Source organism: Vulpes lagopus, chromosome 4 (assembly GCF_018345385.1).
Source record: "Vulpes lagopus strain Blue_001 chromosome 4, ASM1834538v1, whole genome shotgun sequence".
In the NCBI taxonomy this organism is placed as follows: domain Eukaryota; kingdom Metazoa; phylum Chordata; class Mammalia; order Carnivora; family Canidae; genus Vulpes; species Vulpes lagopus.
The window spans coordinates 126,805,996-126,829,552 of NC_054827.1; the positions used below are offsets into that span (position 1 = coordinate 126,805,996).

General features: G+C 44.3%; 1 protein-coding gene across 1 annotated transcript in view; it reads left to right on the plus strand.

Moving 5' to 3' along the window:
- The window catches only part of BOD1L1 (biorientation of chromosomes in cell division 1 like 1), a 54,540-nt gene extending 49,606 nt beyond the window's left edge, over positions 1–4,934 (plus strand). Inside the window, 2 exon segments of the mRNA XM_041751777.1 lie at positions 3,585–3,633; positions 3,635–4,934. Coding sequence (XP_041607711.1) covers positions 3,585–3,633; positions 3,635–3,703 — 118 coding nt within the window. The 3' untranslated portion in view covers positions 3,704–4,934.
- The last annotated feature ends 18,623 nt before the right edge of the window (positions 4,935–23,557 follow it).

Consider the following 23,557-nt stretch of genomic DNA (forward strand, 5'->3'; position numbering starts at 1 on the left):
TCCCTGTTTGTTATCCTGAATTTACGTGCTCCCCTTTCTTAGGCAGCACATGTTCTGCACAAAGTGTGTGGGCTAATGAACTCAGAAGAGGATTGCCCCACCCTATTCTGCAGGGTCTTAGCTGGACCCACACGCCAGCTCAGCAAGTCTTTTCTCTTGGCCATTGCATTGGCAGGCCTGCTCTTCCGTCCCCTGGTCCTCGAGCAGTCGACCACTTGGACCGTACCAGCTGGCCTTGTGAATTGTACTGCCTTGGCCCCTTCTCTGCTGCAGTGAGCACTTTGGGGATTGTCATCTTGTCAGCCAGTGTATTTTTTATCACAGAGTCCTCTTTGTCTAAATCATGATAAAATACTTTACACAGTAAAAGCAAAGACACAGTCACACACACAGTCGTAGATGACATCAGATCTTCTTTTTACCAGCAGTCCAGAAAACCAACCATTTTCTGCTTTTCACCCCCATTCTCTGACTGACTCACCTACGAGGAGCCTCATCCTTTCTGAAGAGGCGCCGGGACTGGTCTGTTCAGTGTACCGCTGCCCGGTGTTTCTGTAATCTGTTTCAGAAAGCATCATAGCAAGCCACCAGCACATGCAACATCCACCCTTGGCAACCCAGAAACAATTTCCACTAGAAATCGCCAAAAATTAGCAAAAGAGAAGTTCTCTACCAGCGAAAAAGTTAGTAAATCTCCCCCATTAGGAAAGTAAGTCCCTGCTTACACTTCAAGTCATTTTTATTCCCTGGTGACTGTTTTTGGTACAGTAATGTTTTCTTCCCAAGTTCCTTTAGGATCTTTGTCTTGTCAGATAACTATCTTCTGGGATCATTGGTTTCCCGAATGGAAACCTACTCCAAAAGGAATTGGAGGGGCTGCATAAGGCCTGTCAGACCTTGCTTCACGGCCCCCCCTACATACACTTGCCCTTGACAAGTGAGCCTTACATGCTGACTCCTCCACCAGGACCAAAGGCGAGGGGTGTTTCTTCCCAAGGGGTCACAGGTCTGAGTACTTGGCTAAACCAGCCCAGCATAGTCAGGCACTGCACAGGCCAGAATCATTTGTTTTAGCCAGAGCATTGGGAGAGGTGATGGGGTCACAGTAAAACAGCCACTTCCAGCTCAACCCCTGGCAGGGCTCCCACCCTCCACAGCCTCCTTAACCCTCCTGCTTCCCACAGGCTGCGCCCAGGCCTCCTTTGTGGCCTTGGCTCGTGATGGTTCTTGAGTGCCCTTTCTACCAGCCGCCAGCGAGGCAGGCTCTGCTATCCTTCACCCTCCGTCCTCAGGAGTCCCCAGTGCTTCACTTCCTTCTCTGTCCATCGTGCGGCACCTCTAGCCTTCTGTGCAGAGGATGGTGGTATATGTATGCCCTCTCTGAACTACAAACTTCTTCCTTCTGTACATGAGAGCATCAACAGATAAAAAATTCTTCACAGTGCACAAAACTTACAGTCGATCTTCACAGCGTATGGATAATATATGTGTGTGTTACTATCACCATGTCCCAGAGAGGGAAGCCACTAAGGTGCCACGCATCCAATAAGGTGGATTCTCCCATTCCGTCCCCACTATGTGAAATGTTATATTTGTCCTCATTTTATAAGTGAGGGAATGAATCTCAAGAAGTTCTGATCCCTATTTCTCATAATGGAATTGCAGACGAGTTGGGGAAACTCTTGCTGAGATGAAGATTCTGATTCTGTAGGTCTGGGATAGGGCCCGAGAGTCTGCATATCTAATAGCTCCCAGGTGATGCTGGTGCCAGTGGTCACAGACCGCACCTTGGGTGCAGGAGGGGGCTCACACGGCCGGGAAGAAGCATTCTGACTCAAAGCCGCTGTCCCTGCTATGTGGCATCTAGCACAGGGCTGGCGTGCCAACTGCTCAGTTGGTAGGTTCTCACCCAGTGGCCAGTGGCTTTCCCTGACTCGGCCTAAAATGGGAGATCAACAAGCCCTGCTTTTTGGCCATTCTCAGCACAGGCGTATATGCTGGAGCTGTGTCCTGTACAAGAGTGTGTGACCTGGTTTGGGTTTATTTACTTGTGCTCTCAAAGGAACAATAAGCAAGACAAGCAAAACATCTTATCCATGCAGCCCCATCAGACCATCTCCTGCAATTTCGATTTTCCAGGTCTTTTCCTTCATAGATAGAACCATGGCAGCTTGGCGACATGTGCCTTGGTGCTAGGTACTGGGGAGAGGAAGAGGAGAAGCATTCTAGCAGGGGAGACATGTGTACATGACTTGGAAGCTTTTTTGGCACCACCTGGCTAAAACTATATCTTGGAGTACAACCAGTGCTCACATGCTGCCGCTGTCACTGCAACATAATTCTCATAAACCAAATTTAATAGAAGTCATACCAATGGTATTTACTATTATGGTCTCTTTGAGAATTGTTTTAAAATAATGACTGTAGCCTACAGTTGGAAAAAATCAACAGGTAAATCACAGTGGTAAGTGCTGTGGTGGAGACACAAAGTGCCATGGGATTTCCAGAGAGTGGCTTGCTCCATGATGAGGAAGGTTTCCCATAAGGAGGAGTTGCTTTTGAACTGGAGCTTAAAGAAAAAGGCGTTTGCTAGGTGGGAGGTGTGGGGTGATTCTCCAAAAACTCCCATGTCAAAGCATAAAAATGTGAAAGAATGTCATGTGTTCGGGATTGGCAGGACCATAGTCCAGCGTGGTGCAGAAGTCAGGGCAAATTATAAAGGACTGTGAAATCTTGGGATGACTTTATCCTGAAAGCATCAGATAGTTACGAGGAATATATGTGTAACAGATAAACAGGACAGTGACATGATTCATTGGGATTTCTGACAGATAATTCTGCTGGCAGATGGGAGAACGGGGATGGGCTAGGGGCAGGGTGATTGGCCAGAATGCTCCTCTGAAGTTCCCCTGCCTTTTTAACACTGCTGCCTCTCCTCAGTTGTATTGGCCCATGAGATGGGATTGGGCACCCGCCCAGACGGAGTCCCCCATCCTGCTCTGCTCCTGCTCAGTAGCCTCAACTTGGGGCAGTGCGTGAAGGACTGGCTGTTAATTGTTTTGTTTTTTGTTTTGTTTTGTTTTGTTTTGTTTTTGCTAAAGATTTTATTTATTCATGAGAGACAAACAAAAGAGAGAGAGAGGCAGAGACACAGAGGGAGAAGCAGGCTCCATGCAGGGAGCCCGACGTGGGACTCGATCCCTGGTCTCCACGATTACACCCTGAGCTGAAGGCAGCACTAAACCGCTGAGCCATCCGGGCTGCCCGGTTAATTGTTTTCTAGCTCGAAGAACTAGGACCCAGAGAAGAAGGCAGATTTGAGCCAGGCTGGCCCTGGGAGTGTGACCGGGCCGGAACCAGAGTGTGGGTCTCCAAGCTCTTCCTGTTGTGCCCTGTGGATGTGGGGCTGGTTGCACATAACCAGTTAGCACTGCTCTTCTAGAGTCTTCTCTTCCTATATAAACATGACCTGGGTTTTCTCTCAGCTCTCAAGTTCAAAATTATTCCCTTTTTTAAAGAACTCCCAAATTATGGAAGCCACGCCTGTCAGCTCTCACCACTGCCTTGACTTTTGTTTACTGCAGATCGAAGGCCCAGCTCTCCCCTTCCAGCAAGCGCAAGAGGGAAGCCAGCCCCCCCTGGAGCCCGGACTAGAGGCCAGCAGAGGGTGGAAGAAGCCCCTTCGAAGAAGGCCAAGCGGTAATCCTGGCCACCACCACCACCACCATGCCCCTGGCGTGTTGGAGACACAGGCGAGAGGAGAGAATAAGCCTCGGGGCCAGAAGCTTTTTTTTTTTAACCAGGGAAAGGACATGCATGTGCTGTAAGTTCCTAGGTGCAAGCTTTTTCTTGTTCTGTTTTAAACAGCTTTATAAACTATTGTTCATAGAAGATATTATGTACATTTATTTCAGATAAAGGAAAATAAGTTTACTTTGTATCTGAACTCAAAACAAAGTAGTTGTATATTTTAACATCTGAAATTGGGATTTCCCGATGTGACACATCACTAATGCAAACCCTTCCAGCCTATCAGACACCAGGCTGCCTACCGGTAATCTGTGTACAGTATATAAACATGTAAAAATAGGTTGTATTTTACTCTATGTATGATGCTAATCAATGAACACTTTATTTATTTTACAGAGAAAACTTATCTGTGAACTTTACTATATATCTGTTTATTTTATTTTATTATTTTTTTTTAATAAAAAAAAGGGTTTTAAAATGCTATGCAGTCATTAGTAGAAACGTTTTAGGATGCTGCCTGCCTTGTAACTCTCTATGGTCTGGCAGGAAATACAGGATCTTCTCGCATGTATCCAAGTGAAGTAGTTTAGCTCAAGAAAGGGTCTGCATTGCTTCCCTGTTCACAGTTGTGACTTTTTTAAGAATGTAACTTGATTTTAGATTATGCTCGCATCTGTGACTTTACTTCCAGCCCCACTGGCGTGAGAGGTTCTGATTCAGGTAAAGTTACATCCTGTCACCTGCAGCAAAAACGCCTCTGTCAGTGTTCATCCCTCCCTCTGTGCTGTTCCAAGGCCTCTACTCGTTCTCTTTCCATGTTGTCCTTTTCAGTGAAGAGAAATGCATTGAGATTAGGTCACTCCTGTCTACTGAGCTTCAGGATTTTATGTTGTTTTATACACAATTATTTCATGATAGAAACTGGCTTTATTGCCGGATTTCTTTTTTAAACATATTTTAACTCCCATACGAACAAACTGTCCAACTTAAGTTTTTCATAAGATTAAATTTTTCTTAAGATCAAATTTGTCTCTAGCAATGATGTGATGAGTTGCCAAATAATTGAGATTATTTTAAAATGTTTTGTTCATATTGTTTTATAATTAAAATTTACATTCAGTGTGTGTGAATTTTTTTTTGACTCTTAATGTAAGGTGGATATTTCTGTCATTTTACATGGTTTCTTACAAGATTTTATATATAAATTATAAAATGTTTCCAAAACTTGAGTGGTAAGAATTTTTTTTTCTGTATTTTAAGTTTTCTCTCTGTGAAAACTACTTCCTCTCTCCAAATACTTGGTGTTAGAAATGCTGTTCCATTTTCACTTTCAAATATGAGTCAGTGATGGTGTCTCAGTAGAATTGAATGTTGGATCTGGAAAGGACCTTGGAGACAAGGAACAAGATGAATTTAACCAAAACTGGGAAAGCTAAAGTGATTTTCCCTAAAGTTAGTCAAGGGAAGAAGCCAGAGTAGGTTCCAAAGCTCTAAAGTCCTTGACCAACAACAGTCTGCATTGTGAGTTGTAGATTGGTTCACCAAAATGCACACCTGAAAATGTGTTCTCCGTGGGAAACCAGTGTATTCAGTCTAGTAACGCCCGCTGTGGGCATGACCTCACAGGGACTAAGTAGTTGGGTTGTGAGGCATTGCTGCCTTTTAATAAAGTTGGAACTAAAGATTGGTACCGGAATATGGAATTTTCTGGCAGGAACTCAGACCACTTGGTTTCCAGTTGTTCTGAAACCCAGGTGGGACAGAGGGGCACCGGAACTGCCGGGGGCATTCTTGATCATCATGGTAATTTGATCAAGTATCAAATTATACTTGCTAGTATTTAGTAGAAGGAAGGAGGTTGGGAACGCTACACGTTGTACAGCACACAAGGCAGTCCTCGCCTCTACAGAAATGTCCTTGCCAAATGCCTGCAGCGTACACCTACAAACCCCTGAGACACACGGACCATCTCCACACTTGCCTTTCCCTGGTCTGGGCTCACGGCTTCTCTGTGAGCAGCCTGAAAAACAGCACATGTCAGACCTGACAGGGCTGGGAAGAGTTGGCAGGAGCACCCCTGATTGGAAGTGATGTGGCTAATTCCTCAGCTGGAGCTGGAGCCCAAGACCACAGTCCTTTTTCCCTACTTCAGGCCTCCCTCCTCAGCATTACAACCTTTGACCCCCCCCCACCACCACCACCACTAGCTAGACTTTTTAAAGACTAGAACCTACTAATAATGGCTTGTCCTGAGCACCCCAGTTAGGATCGGCCATCACGTGGCATTCCTCTTGACGAGGTCTCACACTCCTAGTGATTGGTGGCAAAGTTGGGTCCTAACTCTAATCACCTAGTGGGCAGGATTCTTTGTGCTGGGCCCCATGGAAGTGGGACACTGATGGACCTCAGCACCAGGCCCAGAGACCTAAGGATGGTGATCTAGTGGAGGTTTGCCCCAAACATCCTAGCAACTGATTAACCTAAGCAGCTTGAGATTGGGGGTTGATTCCAGTTCAGAAATGCTGAAAAGGTTTGCTTTTTTATTTTTTACTTTAATGTCTTACCCTACGTGCAAGAGCACTTTCCATTTCCCAAAATTACTGCTTAGCTACTATTGTGTGATTAAATCAAGAACAAGGCATTTTTCATTATCCGTTGACAGACACCTCTCTCAGGAGGAAATGTTTCTAGAGCCAGCATCTTCCCACTGAAACTGCCATGCTGGAGGATACACACCTGATGAGCTCCTGCCCTGGGATTGGTGTCCAGTCACTGGACACAGCAGGGGGAAGAAGATTTCCTTCCTGAGGGGAGCCAGACGAAGAACTAACTCCTGACAGACAAGAGGAAGAGTGGTTTTGGTGGTGTTTTCTTGTGTCTAGATTTTTTTTTTTAAGTATAAAATAGAGTTTTAAGTACCGTTAGAAAAAAAGGGATGGATGGGTGGCTCAGTGGGTGAGCATCTGCCTTCAACCCAGGGCGTGATCTTGGAGTCCCGGAATTGAGTCCCGCCTCAGGCTCCTTGCGAGGAGCCTGCTTTTCCCTCTACTTAGGTCTCTGCCTCTCTCTGTCTCTCATGAATAAAAAATAAAATCTATTTTTTTTATTTTTATTTATTTATTATAGTCAGAGAGAGAGAGAGGCAGAGACATAGGCAGAGGGAGAAGCAAGCTCCATGCACCGTGAGCCCGACGTGGGATTCGATCCCGGGTCTCCATGATTGCGCCCTGAGCCAAAGGCAGGCGCCAAACCGCTGCGCCACCGAGGGATCCCCCCCCCCCCCTTTTTTTTTTTCTTTTTAAAGTACGGTTAGAACATACAGAAAAGAGCAGTTTGGAAGCTGAGTAACAGGGAGAACTGGAACAGGTGCCATTTTTACCACTAAGTCAACCTTCTAGAAGCTTCCTGGAGAAGATCCAGACAGGTAACCATTTATATAGCTCTACATCACACAGGACACTGGTCCCACGAGCTGCCTCCTCACATTGCAGCCCTTCTGAGAAGTTCACTGGGCACATCGGTAGTACATACAAATTTCCAAGAAGTCAGGTGAACTTTTTCCATAGTTATTAAACCTAAAACTCCCTGTTTCCTCACCCCCAACACACACACAAACTTAATTCAACATCCATGGGAAACTTCACTCAGTTGTTCAACTAACAGCCCTGTGAAGGAGTGTCAGACTCCCTACTTTGTAGTTGGTAGAGGTGAAGCTCAGGTGATAGGACTCACTTTGAGGAACACGCAAGTTACACGTTGCTGGGACTGGAACCAAGGTGCTGGAAGTCTCCCCCAGGGTGGCCTTGCCAGTGCCTGCTTTGGCAGGTCCGTGTCACCTGTGGGTGCATGCAGGATATGGTTATGTCACATTCTCTTAGTTGTTTGCTTGACTTCTTTTTCAACAAATAATATAAAATCTGACTTTTGCTAAATATTTTTTTAATAAATTGTATTTATTTATTCATGAGAGACACAGAGAGAGAGAGAGAGGCAGAGACAGGCAGAGGGAGAAGCAGGCTCCATGCAGGGAGCCCGACGTGGGACTCAATCCTGGAACCCCAGGATCATGCCCTGGGCTGAAGGTGGCGCTAAACCACTGAGCCACCCAGGGATCCTAAATATTATTTTCTAAAATTAATGTCTTCATTATAGAAAAGCAGTAGGCAAAGATGAAAAAAAACCACTTGTAAACCCACAAGACAGGCATGTTATCTCTTCAACATCTAATTCCTCCAGACTTTTCTATTTACATATGAGTAAAACTTAACATATTTCATCTGAGATGCTGTTGACTATAAAATGCATCATCATTACTCTATATACTCCTAAGAAAAAAACCTAAAGGTATGACACAAAAATCAATCACATTGTCACCAGATGCATGAATCCATCATATTCACTTGGCTATTGCTTTGAAATGTCTTTTTCTATTCCAATCATCTATTTGGTGATTCCTCCTGCTGGTAGCTGTGTGACTGGGAATGCACTGGAAAATCTTTTGCAGTATCTCAGGAACAAAATGCAACAGCCTTACCTACCCTGGAATATCTTCCTTTCTTAGGTCTCAGAAGATACTTGGTTGTTACTCTGCAAGAAAAATGAGATCACAGATACTTCTCTAAGACTGAGTATTTGCCTCACTCATATAAAATGTACTCTTTTTAAGATTTTATTTATTTGACAGGGTGAGGAAGCACAAGCAGGGAGAGGGGCAGAGGGAGAGGCAGGCTCCCTGCTCAAGATCCCAGGCGGGCATTGATTCCAGAACCCAGAGATCACAACCTGAGCAGATGGCAGATGCCCAGCCAACTGAGCCACCCAAGGACCCCTAAAATGTATTTCTTGCTTCCAGGTTCCTGTAACTTTCTGAGTACACAATACCTCTGTTTTGAAGCCAAATCATAATGTAATCTTTTAAAAGACATTTTAAGTGGTTAAAATCAAAGCACATAGAATCAATGATCCACATAATTAATTGACAGCAATATCAATAGTTAGAAAGCAGAACACCCATGTAATGACAACATAGCTTAACTGCCACTTGTTCAGTAGCAATTTTAAGATACTTTCTAATCTCAGAGGTGTTAAAACATGAGAGGAAAAGGTGTGCCTTTGAATTAATGAAATATGTAGATAGATTTTTTTTTTACAAAAATTAGATTTTACATATCTACCTTCCTATGCCCTTTTAAAAATATTATATAACTGTACTGAATATTTTTTACAATCAAAAGGATAGAAAATAAGGCACCTGGGTGGCTCAGTCCGTTAAGTGTCTGCCTTCTAGGCTCAGGTCATGACCCCAGGGTCCAGGGATCAGGCCCCATGTTGGGCTCCCTGCTTAGCAGGAAGTCTGCTTCACCCTCTGTCTCTCCCTGCTCATGCTTGTGCCCCCCCCCATTCTGAAATAAATAAATAAACAATCTAAAAAAAGAAAGCTATTACATATACATATATAACATGTGTACATACATATGATATATATACAAGTAGATAAGAATATCATATATAACATATGATATGTCTGTATGGATATATCATGTGTTTATGCACATAAGATTATATATATAAAGTAATATCTGTATATATATATAATGAACAACATATGGTAAAAACAACAGTTTCTTTAAAATCCCATTTACCACCCTTCAGCTTGAGACATAGAATAATAGCAGCCCCTTGGAAGCTTCCAGCAAATCCCTCAATACTACCAACATTCTAAATATAAGTTGATCATTTTACTACATATATATACAACTCTAAACAGCATTTTTAAGTTGTGAATGTTTTTTCACTTTCCATATAAATAGAATCATATTTTAAGGATCATTTGAGACCTACTTTTTCTTTCACACTGTTTTGAAAATCATCTATAGTAACGTCTGTAGCTCCAGTCCATTTTCACTGAAAGCCTGTATCTCAATAGACTAAAACCATTTAATTGCCTGGTGCTGGTCTTTGTGCTGTTCCCAGGTTAACAGTGCTGCTGCTATGAGTACTCTATGAATATGTTGGGGGCAGACCTTCCCGAAGTTATTAATATTGTTGTACATAATAGAAAATTATATTTGTAGGCACAAATGACATAAGCAGAAAGACAAGGCTGCTTGCTGCCTGAGGACACCATCACCTGTGAACCAGAGGACCAGGTCAGCCAGCCACTTGGATGGCTAGAAGATCAATATATCCCCATTTCCTATACCAAGACACATGCAGCTTCCTATTCCAGGGGTACAACAACTAATTCCTAGGGTAAGCGTGTTTTCAGCTTTGCAGCGTAATGTCCAAGTGGTTCCCAAATGCTTTTACCACCTTGGACCCCTACCAGCTAGGTACTTCTTTTCCTTGATATTTGGTAAGTTTAGACCTTCTCGATTTTTGCCTATTTGGTAAATATAAAATATCTCACTGGGGGTTTTATTTGCACTGGTTTCAAGAAGGTTGAACATCTTTTCATGTATTTTCCATCGTATTTCCTCTTCTGTGAAATGCCTATTCCTGACTTTTGTTCATTTTCCCATTTGGTTTTTTTTGTGTGTGTGTGTGTGTGCTTTTCATATTGATTTGTGTGAGCTCTTTATATATTTCTATATAAAGATATAAATATAGGGGTGCCTGAGTGGTTCAGTCCATTAAGCATCCAACTCTTAGTTTTGATGGGGTCTAATCTCAGGGTTGTGAGATCGAGCACCATATCAGGCTCCTCACTCAGCGCAGAGTCTGCTTCAGTTTCTCTCACCCCCTGCCACATTTCTGCCTCCCAAATAAAAATAAATGAATCTTATTAAAAAGATATAAATAGGGACACCTGGATGGCTCAGTAGTTGAGCATCTGCCTTGGGCTCAGGTCATGATCCCGGGGTCCAGGGATTGAGTCCTGCATCAGGCTCCCCACAGGGAGTCTGCTTCTCCCTCTACCTGTGTCTCTGCCTCTCTCTCTGTGATTCTCATGAATAAATAAATAAAATCTTCATTAAAAAGATATAAATATATGGGCATCCCGGTAGCTCAGAGGTTTAGCACCACCTTCAGCCCAGGGCCTGATCCTGGAGACCCGGGATCGAGTCCCACGTCAGGCTCCCTGCATAGAGCCTGCTTCTCCCTCTGCCTGTGTCTCTGCCTCCCTCTCTCTCTCTCTCTCTCTCTCTCTCTCTCTCTCTGTGTGTGTGTCTCTGTGTTTCTCATGAACAAATAAATAAAATCTTTAAAAAAAGATATAAATATATAGCTCTAGTATTTGGGGCAATAACCTTTGTGTATATGTGTCACAAATAACCACCCTCTCACATGAACACACCACACCACACATGCACACACATGCACACATACATATATTGTGTGGTTTATCCTTTCACTTTCTTTGTGGTACTTTTGGTGGATAGTTTTAAATTTTAATGTAATTGAATGTAAATTTCATTTTGTACTTAGCTCTTGTGTGTGTCTTAAGATTTGAAATCAAATAGATACCCTCCTACAAGTTTTGATGTTTTGCTTCTCACCTTTAGGGTATGGCAAGGAAAGTAAGGGCTGTATTAGCATAAGATCCAGGCAACCAAGTATACGAAGACATCTAGCCAAGTTCTCCCAGCCCAAAGCCAAAAGGCATCTCGCTGAAGACAGCTCTCCACCTACCATCTCTTGGGTCATGCTCCACCAGTGAGGACTGGCTGCTCCTTCATCCTGGGGTCCTCTAACCACTGCCCTGGGGATGCCCTTCACTTCTCTCATTTCTGGGATCCCCTAGGGCTTGTATCATACACCTTCATCTGCTTGTTTACTCTTATTTTGATGAAGCAGCAGTAGCAGTCTGAGAAATGGCCTCTGTGATAATATGAAGGACCACCTGTCAAATCAGATTCATCTAAATTGGAGCTCATGCCCAGCATCAAGTGTTGCTAATTTTTTTTTAAGATTTTTTTAAAGATTTTTATTTATTTATTCATGAGAGACAGACAGAGAGAGAGAGAGAGAGAGAGAGAGAGAGAGAAAGGAAGAGACACAGGCAGAGGGAGAAGCAGGCTCCGTGTGGGGAGCCTAATGTGGGACTCGATCCCGGGTCTCCAGGATCAGGCCCTGGACTGAAGGCAGCACTAAACCGCTGAGCCACTTGGGCTGCCCTAAAAAGGTTTTATTTATTTATTCATGAGAGACACACAGAGAATGGCAGAGATAGAGGCAGAAGGGGAAGCAGGCTCCCTGCAGGGAGCCCGATGTGGGACTCGACCTCAGGACCCCAGGATCATGACTTGAGCTGAAGGCAGAGACGCTCAGTCACTGAGCCCTCCAGGTGCTCCTCAAGTGTTACTTATAATGTCAAGGACATGAGTAGTTGTGGGCACAAATAAAGCACAGAGGTCTGAGAAAGATCCCACTTCCTCAGCCCTCTCTTATCAGGACACACATGTGCCCAGATGAACGCATGAAGTATCTAAAAACTACCTGCATCTCCATTCCTTACACAGAAAGAAGGCGCTTCAAGTCATGCAACATCCCTCCTCAGATGGTTACGCAGCCTGTGTGACATTTTCCAGGGACTATGCCCATAAATCATAGATTCCAAGTGGGGATTGCTTGTTTGTTGTGTTGTTGCTATAAGCAATCCTGGAGGGACTGGGTAGGTCCTGCCAAATATTCCATATCGAGTCTCCCACTAGCAAACACCATCACTTGTTTGCCTGGGGGCCCATCGTTAGCAAGCTTACAAGAATTTCTAGCTCCAGGTCTCTTTCTTTCTTTCTTTCTTCCTTTCTTTCTTTTTTTTTAATTTTTTTTTTTTTTATTTATGATAGTCACACAGAGAGAGAGAGAGAGGCAGAGACACAGGCAGAGGGAGAAGCAGGCTCCATGCACCGGGAGCCCGACGTGGGATTCGATCCCCCGTCTCCAGGATCGCGCCCTGGGCCAAAGGCAGGCGCTAAACCGCTGCGCCACCCAGGGATCCCTCTTTCTTTCTTTCTTTCTTTCTTTCTTTCTTTCTTTCTTTCTTTCTTTCTTTCTTTCTTTCTTCCTTCCTTCCTTCCTTCCTTCCTTCCTTCCTTCTTTCCTTCCTTCCTTCCTTTCTTTCTTTCTTTCTTTCTTTCTTTCTTTCTTTCTTTCTTTCTTTCTTTCTTTCTTTCTTTCTTTCTTTCTTTCTTTCTTTCTTTCTTTCTTTCTTTCTTTCTTTCTTTCTTTCTTTTAGATTTTATTTATTTATTCATTAGAGACACAGAGAGAGAGGCAGAGATACAGTCAAAGGGATAAACAAGCTCCATGCAGGGAGCCTGATGTGGGACTCGATTCTGGAACTCCAAGATCATGCCCTGGGCCGAAGGCAGACGCTCAACTGCTGAGCCACCCAGGCATCCCCAGGTCACCTTCTTTCTTTTTCGGGGCATCTCTCAGTATTGGATGAAAGGCCCGACGTTATTCATATTCTTCCTAGGACGTTCTAGGAAATCACTGCAGGCCTGGTCCAGTCAGCTACGAGAAACCACATCAGTTAGTGTAATGAGTAATTCAATATAGGGAACCAGCTTTGAATAACAAGCGCAAGGGTGACACAGATGTAATACAGAGTAACTTCAGAAAGCAACCATCACCTCAGCGTGGCTTGGGGAATACAAAGGAAAGGTTGAGTCTGGCAGGAAACCCAAGGAGAAGCCCTGCAGTGCTCAGGGACTCAGAGGAGTGCTGCCTGGGAGGTGCTGGCCTCTCTGAGACAGGACAGGAGGACTCAGGGTCCAGGGGAGTGGGGAAAACTGGAGCTAAAGCCAGCTGTGACTAATCAGCTGCCACCGCTGGGGTGAAGAAATGTTGCAGGGGTGATGCTAACAAGAGTGAGCCAACAGGAAGCAGTAAACTTCTTCCCAGCTTCACCCTTAGTCTCTTCTTAGTGCCTCCAAAGACAGACCATGGAGATCCAGCTGGCCAGGGAGAAACCCGGGCTGCAGAGAGCTGGGCCCAGCACCATCAAGCAGATTTGAGAGGCACGGCTCATGAGCTAAGAAGTAACAGCCTAAGCGTTACCAACAATAGCCAGGGGTGCCTGGGTGGCTCAGTCTGTTAAGCATCTGCTTTCAGCACAGGTCATGACCCTGGGGTCCTGGGATCAGGCCCCATGTCAGGCCCCCTCCTCTGCAGGGACTCTGCTTCTCTCTCTCCCTTTGCCATTCTCTTGTGATTGCGCTCTCTCTCTCTCTCTCAAATAAATAAAAAAAAAATTGTTTTTAAATAGCCGGAATTTGGAGAGAGCCCACATGTCCATCAACAGATGAATGAAGAAAGAAGATGTGGTGCGTATGTACAGTGGAATATTATAAATATTATTCAGCCATCAAAAAGAAAGAAATCTTCTCATTTGCAATGACATAGATAGAACTAGAGAGTATTGTGCTAAGCCAAAGAAGTCAATCAGAGAAAGACAATTATCATGTGATCTCACTCATATATGGGAATTAAGAAACAAAACAAATGAACATATGAGGAAGGGGGAAAGAGAGAGGAAAACAAAGCATAAGACTAACAATGATTAGAGGGGCGCCTGGGTGGCTCAGCGGTTGAGCATCTGCCTTTGACTCAGGTCATGATCCCAGAGTCCCAGGATTGAGTCCCATATCAGGCTCCTCGTAGGGAGCCTGCTTCTCCCTCTGCCTGTGTCTCTCTGCCTCTCTCTGTGTGTGTCTTAAATAAATAAATAAATAAATAAATAAATAAATAAATAAATCTTAAAAAAATAAAAAAGACTCTCAATGATAGAGAATAGACTGAAGGTTGAAGGAGGGAGGTAAGTGAGGGGCTGGGCTGGATGACAGGCATTAAGGAGGGCACTCGTGATAAGCACTGGGTATTGCATGTAAGTGATGAATCAGTGAATTCTACTTCAGAAAGCAATATTGCCCTGTATATTAGCTAAGTAAACTTTAAATAAATAAATTCTTTTTAAAAAGAAACAATAGCTTAATATTTGGCACACAGCACACTTCTTGACTCTTCACAGCCCCACACCCTGATGCACATACTGAAATTTCCACACAGAAACAACGGGTGGCTTGTGCATTTCCCTCATTCTCCAGCGAGCCGAGCAATGCACGTTGAGCCTGCAATCCAAGCATGGAAATCATCTAGCATCTGGGTGTTTGCTGCAGTTGGGCCTTGGTAAGTTCCTACGATGGCATGCTTTCTAAAGTGGTGATTCCAAATACATGTTTCAAATCTTCCGCAGAAATCGTTTGTGTCCTCATTCACTCAGTTTCTATCTTCTGAAGGACCGGCCTCTGTGTTAGCTTCTAATAAATGTGTTCCCTAGGATCACTAGCAGCATCTGTGCAATGCTTTCTTTAAAATGTCATCTTTTCAAAATGAATTTATCATCAAAATGCCGAGTTGTTTTTATTTGCGGAAACCAGTCTGTCAGTCTTCAGCAAGCCTTACTTGAAATAGGCAACATTTTCTCGACCAAAAGGAAGTACTCAACAGGAGCTGGCCTTTTCCTATTTTTGGCTCATGTGTCCCTGTTTACCCTCATTGTTGTTCATTTCATCACTGTCAGGTTGAAGTCCTCTGGCCCTTTCCCCAGCAAACACTACTAGAGTTTAAAAGGATATAGTTGGCGGGGAGGAGACGGGCCGCATCTGGGTGGCTCAGTTGGTCAAGTGTCCAACTCCTGACATCAGCGCAAGTCATGATCTTGGGGTCATGGGATTGAGCCCTGCCTGAGGCTCAGAGCTCAGCAGGGAATCTGCTTGAGATTCTCTCTCTCCTTCTCTTGCCTCCCCTCCCCCTCTCTCAAATAAGTCTTTAAAAAGTTAAAATTAGGGGATCCCTGGGTGGCTCAGCAGTTTAGTGCCTGCCTTCGGCCCAGGGCATTATCCTGGAGACCCGGAATCGAGTCCCATGTCGGGCTCCCTGCGTGGAGCCTGCTTCTCCCTCTGCCTGTGTCTCTGCCTCTCTCTCTCTCTCTCTGTGTGTCTCTCATAAATAAAATCTTTTTTAAAAAATTAAAATTAAAGAATATAGCTGGTCATTTCGGGTTCTTAAAATTAAAAAAGCAAACCTAGGGCAGCCCTGCTGGCGCAGCGGTTTGGCGCTGCCTGCAGCCCGGGGTTTGATCCTGGGGACCCTGGATCGAGTCCCACATCAGGCTCCCTGCATGGAGCCTACTTCTCCCTGTGCCTCTGCGCCCCCCCCATGTGTCTCTATAAATAAATAAAATCTTTTAAAAAATAAAAAAATAAAAAATAAAAAAAAGCAAACCTAACCTTTATATATATGAAGTCCATGTCTCAGTAAATGTGTCCACCCTCCAACCCCCTGAACCCTCCCTCCTTGAATCTGGACTGACTACAGAGCCAAGGTTTGGGCAGAAGTTGCCTTTGCTTTTCTTTTGTGTGCTTCACTAAGAATCCTTTCCGAGCCTAAGCACTTGTCTCCAGCCCGGTTCACCTGCATTTATGCAGGGATTTCTCCAAAGCCTTCTCAGGCTTCTTCCTTTGACAGTTCCCAGGACGGCCCGGTCCCATCTGTTCATCTGACATTCCATTAAGTCAGCGTGCTACCACGATATCCTGTTTTCCCCTTCCTGTTTCTAGCCACACTTATCAGACAGAATGACAGTTTGCTGTAATTCCTTGACATAAATCTCCCTGGTGAGCCTTCTCCCCCACCATACACCCTTTTCTCTGAAAGCACAGCCTTCTGGCCCTTTCCCTTTCGAAGCCTGGTCCAAAATATCTCATAATGGAAATAAACATCTCCAAGTTAGGCCTTAGAAGATGATTTAACAACAACAAAAGAAACTGAAATATGTTATTTGTGCTAAAAACCTAGGGGAACAGCTATGTAACCACGGATGACAGAGAACTAGCACATTTTATGGAGTAGGCATCCTACAGCGGTGGCCTGTGTTCTGCATGACCTTGAATCAACCACTTGGCCCCTCTGAGTCTCAGGTTCCTCATCTGTAACTGCAAATTCTTATACCTGTCCCACCGGTGGCCTAGCATTGTGTGAGGATAAAAGGAGACTGTCCACTTAATAAATATGATGTGCCAGGCCCCCGCTAGGCCCTGATGATGGAACAGGAGTCATTTAGAACATTGTTTTTCTAAGATGCATCCATGCTGCTGCATGTGGCTGTAGGCTGGTGATTCTCATTGCAGCATAGGATCCTATTCTGGGACTATATCATACCTGATTTATCCATTCTATTCTTTTTTAATTTCATTTCATTTTTTAAAAAGATTTATTTATTTACTTATGAGAGACACACAGAGAGAGAGGCAGAGACACAGGCAGAGGGAGAAGCAGGCTCCCCACAGGGAGCTGGATGCAGGACTCGATCCTGGATCCCAGGATCATGTCCTGAGCCAAAGGCAGATGCTCAACCACTGAGCCACCCAGACATCTCCTATCCTTAAAAAAAAAAAAAAAGATTTTATTCATTTATTTATTGGAGAGAGAGCATGAGAGGAGGGAGGAGCAGAGGGGGAGGGAGAGGGATGAGGGAAGAATCTCAGGCAGACTCTGCGCTGCACGGAGCCCCACGTTGAGATCACAACCTGAGCCAAAACCAAGAGTGGGACACTTAACTCACTGAGTCACCCAGGAGCCCCTATTATTCTATTCTTTTTTTTTTTTTTTCCATTCTATTCTTAATGAGCCTGCGAGTGGTTTCTAGGTTTTCGGAAACAAGAAAATAGAGCTATGAATAGTCTATGTCTTTGGCAAACTTATGTACATATTTCTGTTGGGTCGCTTCCCTTTCATTTCTTTTCATTAGATCAGAGAGAAAGTCTCAGGTTGGTGCTAGCGTACTGCAACATCTCTCTGGACATGACAAGCTGTGCCTATAACGGAGGGCCATCCTCAGGCCCCCAATCTTTAGCATCCCACTCTATCTAGCTATTCTACTAACACCATTTTATTGGCATTCGATATTTTTCCAGGTTGACTTGGCAAGGGGTTCTTGGGGCTCCATTTATTTATGTATGTTATTTATACAAAGGTTCTTTTGAAAATAAACCATTTTTCAAGTTCTTTTCCTATTTAATTTGTTTTTTTTTTAATTTTTTTATTTGAATTCAATTTGCCAACATCTAGTATAACACCCAGTGCTCATCCCATCAGGTCTTTTTTCCAACCAAGTTTAAAAAGTATGACATTTAACTAAAGATATTAAGTAACTAATGATTATAAGTGGCTACAGATGGCAAAAAAAAAAAATCTGAAAATGGGTATCAAACAAACATAATTTAGGAAATGCTATTCTAAAAAAGCCATGCATTTGAATTAAACATCTTTGTTTATCATCACTGGGTGGCAACTTGCCCAGATGAGCTGGTTTAATTAAAGGTAAAGTGTTCAGGTCAGGTGCTCCAATAATTTAGAAATTATTCTAAAGCCCTGGGTTTCCTCATTTCTGGTGACAACACATAGAGGTGGGAGGGTCCCCAAAAGACTTGGAACTAAAGCAATAACGTGAGCGGAACCTGGCAGGTGGAGAACAATATCTTTAAAAATAATAATAAAGTACATTTTCCTGCTTCCGTGTTCTTTGCCAGTCTTTGTGGGTCAGTGGGATCTCCACACTGAGGAACAGGGCAGACTTTGTGTAGGTGGGAGAAACAGGAGCCAAGGTGGGAGGGCTTTCATCCCAACATCACAGCGTCACGTGGCCATGTTAGGAATTGGGAAAATAAGGCAGGAGAACACCCCAGTCATCGATGCCTCCACCTATCACTATCATCCTTGACCTCAGAGTCACCAACAACATAAGCATCTCTGAAATCTTGACTAAGTCCCCAAAATCTATGGCCACAGCTCTTCCCAACTGATCTCCCTGATACTCATGCTCCAGCAAGTATCTTACTCTTCCGGGACTCCTAAGCCATCGATCCCAAACCTATTCATCACCCTCCTCTTGTCATTATTTTTGCCACAATCAGCTTAGACTCCTTCCTTCCATAATCATAAACCCTCCCCAAAGCCCCTGGCTGCTCTTGTTCCCTGTTACTGACCCCACAATCCCCTCACATCGGGAAGCCCAACAGTGTAACCACTCTTACTTTTTTTTTTTTTTTTTTTGGTTTTTGGTTTTTGGATTGATTTTGGTTTGCCCAGAGCAGAGGACTGTTGCTGGACAAGAGCACACATCTGTGCTAACTGGTCACACTTTAAGTTCATGCATGTGATTCTCAAATACCCTCAATCCAGCTGAGCTGTTCTCTCCTCTCCTGGTGTCTTCCTTCCCCATTGTCCAAAATGATGATTTCTCACCTCTCTGCAGCTGCCCAATCCTCCCTGCCCCACTCTCCACACTCATTTTGCCCATACTGGTTGAGAGAATGAAATGAAGTAATAAGCGTAAAGCACTTGAAGAGTGCCTGGCTTATAATTCGAGCTCAGTAAGTGCCAGCCACAGGTTATGATTATCACTTCGTGGCCGGTCACCTCAATAGCCACCTTACAACATTCTCTTTCCCAGAGACAGCTCTCACTGGGGCTTCCCAGAGAAGCTCTCACTTTCTTCAGGGTTTCATTCATGCAATTTTCTCTTTTCTCCTGCACTATCATCTGTCCCTCTTTATTAGATTCTTTACACCAATATATAAACATATTCTAGCATCTTCTATCGAAAATTGATACACCAAAAAATAAAATAAATAAATAAAATAAAATAAAATAAATAAATAAAATAAAATAAAATAAAATTGATACACCAGATGCATTTCCCATCTCAGTGCTCTGTTCTCTTTCATGATCAAACTTCTTTGCACAAGCAGGGGAACCAGGGAGAGAAAGGGAGAAGCAGGTTCTCCCCCAAGCAGGGAGCCCCGTGTGGTGCTTGATCCCAGGACCTTGGGATTATTACTGGAGCCAAAGGCAGATAGATGCTCAACCTACTAAGCCACCCAGGCACCCCTAATCTAGTCTTCTTTCAGCTTATGCCCGGCACCCTGGAAGATAGTGCCTGTCAAGGTAGCCAATGACTTCCATTGGCCAACTCCAAAGGCCATATCTCTGTCTCCTGCTACTTGAATGCAGCACACTACATGGTCAATCACTCCCTCCTCAGTCTCTTTTGGTGGGTCTCTCTCCACGCTGAACCCGTTGGACAACCCATGTTGGACTTCTCTCTCATCAGTCTACAATCATTCCCTAGGTGACCTCATCCAGTTCCACCTATGCTACCTACTGTCTGAAAACACTCAACTTTCTGTCTCTGGCACTGACCTCTTCTTGAAATGTTATATTCACTTGCTGACTTCACACCTCCACATGGATGTCTACAAAGCACCCCAGACATAGTATGTCCCAATATGTCCCCCACTTTCTTCCCACCCTCATTCCCATTGAGTCTCTCAAGTTTGTCCTACCTAGGTGAGCAGCAACCCTGGTCACCCGAGCCCAAGTCCAGAAAGTAGGGTCACTCCCTTTCCCTCACCTCTCCAGCCAATCCTCCTCATGCTTCAAGAATATACTGTCAAACAACCCACAGAATGGTAGAAATATTTGCAAATTATATATTTGATAAGAGTAATATCCAAAACTCAACCACCACTACCACAAAAACAATCACTCTGATAGCATGAACAGACCTATCTCCAAAGAAGATACTAAGATGGCTAATAAGCACATGGAAACAAGCTCAACATCACTCGTCACAGGGGAAATGAGAATCAAAATCACAGTGAAATATCTTTCATACCCTTAGCACAGCTACTATCAAAAACACAACACAACAAAAAAGTGTTGACAACGCCGTGGAAAAATTAGAACCCTTGCTTACTGAAGATGGGAATGTAAAATGGTGCAACCGTTATAGAGAATAATATTGGAATTCCTCAAAAAATTAAACATAAATTACCATGTGATCTAGCAATTTCATTTCTGGATATATAGCCAAAAGAACTGAAACCAGGGTCTTAAAGAGATGTTTGTACACCCCTATTTATATTGGCGGTATTCACAATAGTGAAAATGTATATAAGCAACCCAAGTGTCCATTGATGGATGAATGAATTGTTTAATATGTAGTATATACACATACAATGGGATGTTATTCAGTCTTAACAAAGCAAGGAAATTCTGGCATATGCTACAACATGGATGAAACATGAGGACATGATGCTAAGTGAAATAAGCCAGTCGCCAAAAGACAAATACGGAATGATTCCATTTACATGAAGAACTTAAAGTATTCATATGCCTGGAGACAGAAACTAGGAGGAGGCTTTGGAGGAGTGGGGAGATGTTTCATGAGTAGAGTTCAATGAGGTTCAGTTCTGCAAGAAGAAAATGTTCTGCAGTTGGATGGTCGTGATGGTTGCACAGCAATATAAATGTACTTAATGCCAATGAGCTGTATACTTAGAAATGGTTCCAGTGGTATATTTTATGTTATGTACATTTTACCACAATTTTTTAAAAGAAATTATTTGAAAAAACATAAAAACACTCCTGGGGTGGCTGGCTGGCTCAGTCAGTGAAGCATGGAACACTCGATCAACGTAATATAAGTTTGAGCCCCATGTTGGGTGTAGTAAAAATATTTGAAAATAAAATCTTTAAGGGGCACTTGGGTGGCTCAGTCAGTTAAGTGACCAGCTCTTGGTTTCTGCTCAGGTCTTGATCTCAGCGTCATGATCTCAGGGTCGTGAAATCGAGCCCCACTCAGGCTCTGAGCTAACCGAGGAGTCGGCTTGAAAGTGTCTCTCTCTCTCTCTCCTTCTGCCCCTTCCCACACCCATGCTGTCTCTCTGTCTCTCAAAAATAAATAAACAAACAAACAAACAAATAAATAAATAAACGAATTTTTTTAAAAATAAAATAAAATCTTAAAAAAAAAAAAAGAATACTACCAAAATAGATACCAAATCTGGCCATTCCCTCCATCTCCATCTCCATCTCCATCTCCATCTCCATCTCCATCTCCATCTCCACCCAACCCAAGCCACTATCTCTGCCTGGGACTCACCAACTTCTAGCTGGTCTCCTCGATTCTCCATTTGCCTTCGCCAGAATCTTTTTGTTGCAGACAGCAGATGAAACTCATATTCAGCTCTGTGCATACACTCTCCCCTCGGCTCCCCCCACTAGAATAAAGGTCACACCCTTGACTGTGGCTTATAAAGCCCAGTGCAGCCTGGCCTCTGGCCACTCTGCCCCTCTCACTTCACTGTGGCCACAGGAGGAGGGTCCTGTCCTGGTCCCCAAGCACACAGACCCTCCCCCACCGTATGCCCTGGGCACTAGTTTTTCCCTCAGAAAATCTCTTCCTGCACATGTCTCTGCTGCTTTCTCTTCACAGCACCATCTGATGTTTCGTCCGCTGTTTTAATGAGACATGTGCTTCTGGACAGTATTCCTCCACTAGGACGCTGGCCCACGGAGAACAGCGCCCCACGGCCGCTCACAACCCCAGAGTCTAGAACAGTACCTGGGACCCTGCTCGCACTCAGGAAATATTCGTTGAATATTAAATGAATGAAAGGAAGAAACTAGAGAAAGGGAAAGAGGTTGGAAACGTTTGCAGGGAGAAACTGGCATAACGTTGTGAGGGCCCCCACAATGGTTCCTTAGAGACAGGAATAGGATAAAATCAGAAGACTGCGTTTGTATTTTACGTGCATCTCAAACTCGGCACAAGCGATCGCCCGTAACATCTTCCTCTATCTACCTGAACCCGCTCCTCTGACTTAACCACCCTCCCCTCAGTTGGCATCATCGTCTGCCCACTGTCCAACAGACAACCCAAGTAAGAAAACAAAATCTGAGGGACAAGATTCGTGCGTCTGTAACGCCTGAACTTTCTGATGTTTGGGGTGAGATACCCCAATTAGTCTCATGAAGAAATTAGTTTCTGAAGAAACAGGAAAACCTTCCTTTGGCCCCAGTAAACACACAGGCAGCGTGTGCCCTCAGTCACCATCCATCAGGAGCCCGGGGGGGGGCACTCAGCCTGTGGAGCCAGCATTCAGGAATCCGGAGCTGGTGAGCCAGGAGATCTCCCCACTGCAACCACTTGGATTCTAAAGCTGGTCCCTGGGGAGCCTGGGTGACTCAGTCCCTTAGGTACTGCTCTTACCGGAGGTCATGATCCTGGGGTCCTGGGATGCAGCTCCTTGATGGGCTCCCTGCTCAGGAGACAGTCTGCCTCTCCCTCTGCCTCTCCTCCTGCTCATGCTCTCTCTCTCTCTCTCTCAAATAAATAAAATCTTTTTAAAAATAAAAGAAAACTGGGCAGCCCGGGTGGCTCAGTGGTTTAGCGCCGCCTTCGGCCCAGGGCATGATCCTGGAGACCGGGGATCGAGTCCCTGCATGGAGCCTGCTTCTCCCTCTGCCTGTGTCTCTGCCTCTCTCTCTCTTTGTGTGTCTCTCATGAATAAATAAATAAAATATTATTTTAAACAATTAAAAAAACTGACCCTTACGTGTCCTGCCCCTCAGAGCCAACCTTTCCCCTGGCCTTGAGTGCTGGGGAGTCTCCAGCGGGGGTCTGAACTGTGTGCGTGAGTTTTAAAAAAGGAACACCTCTGCTATTACATCACTGACAACGTGAGAGCGTGGAAACATAAAACTAGGAGCAAAATCATGCCGTTTTGTGAAACCAACACCTCCTTTCTGCCTCCGCTGCTTATCGCGGTTCTTCTCTAAAGGACCGCCACACGGCTGGGGGGGGGGGCGCCCGCTAGGTGGCGCTCGTCCTCCACTGTACCCGGCGGGTTCCCGCGTCCGGACAATTCTTTTTAAACCTGGAAGGTGATCTCCGCTCCTGGCTTTTTACAGGTAAGAAAACGACGCCCCAGAAGTGTCTTCCGTGAGGTCGTAT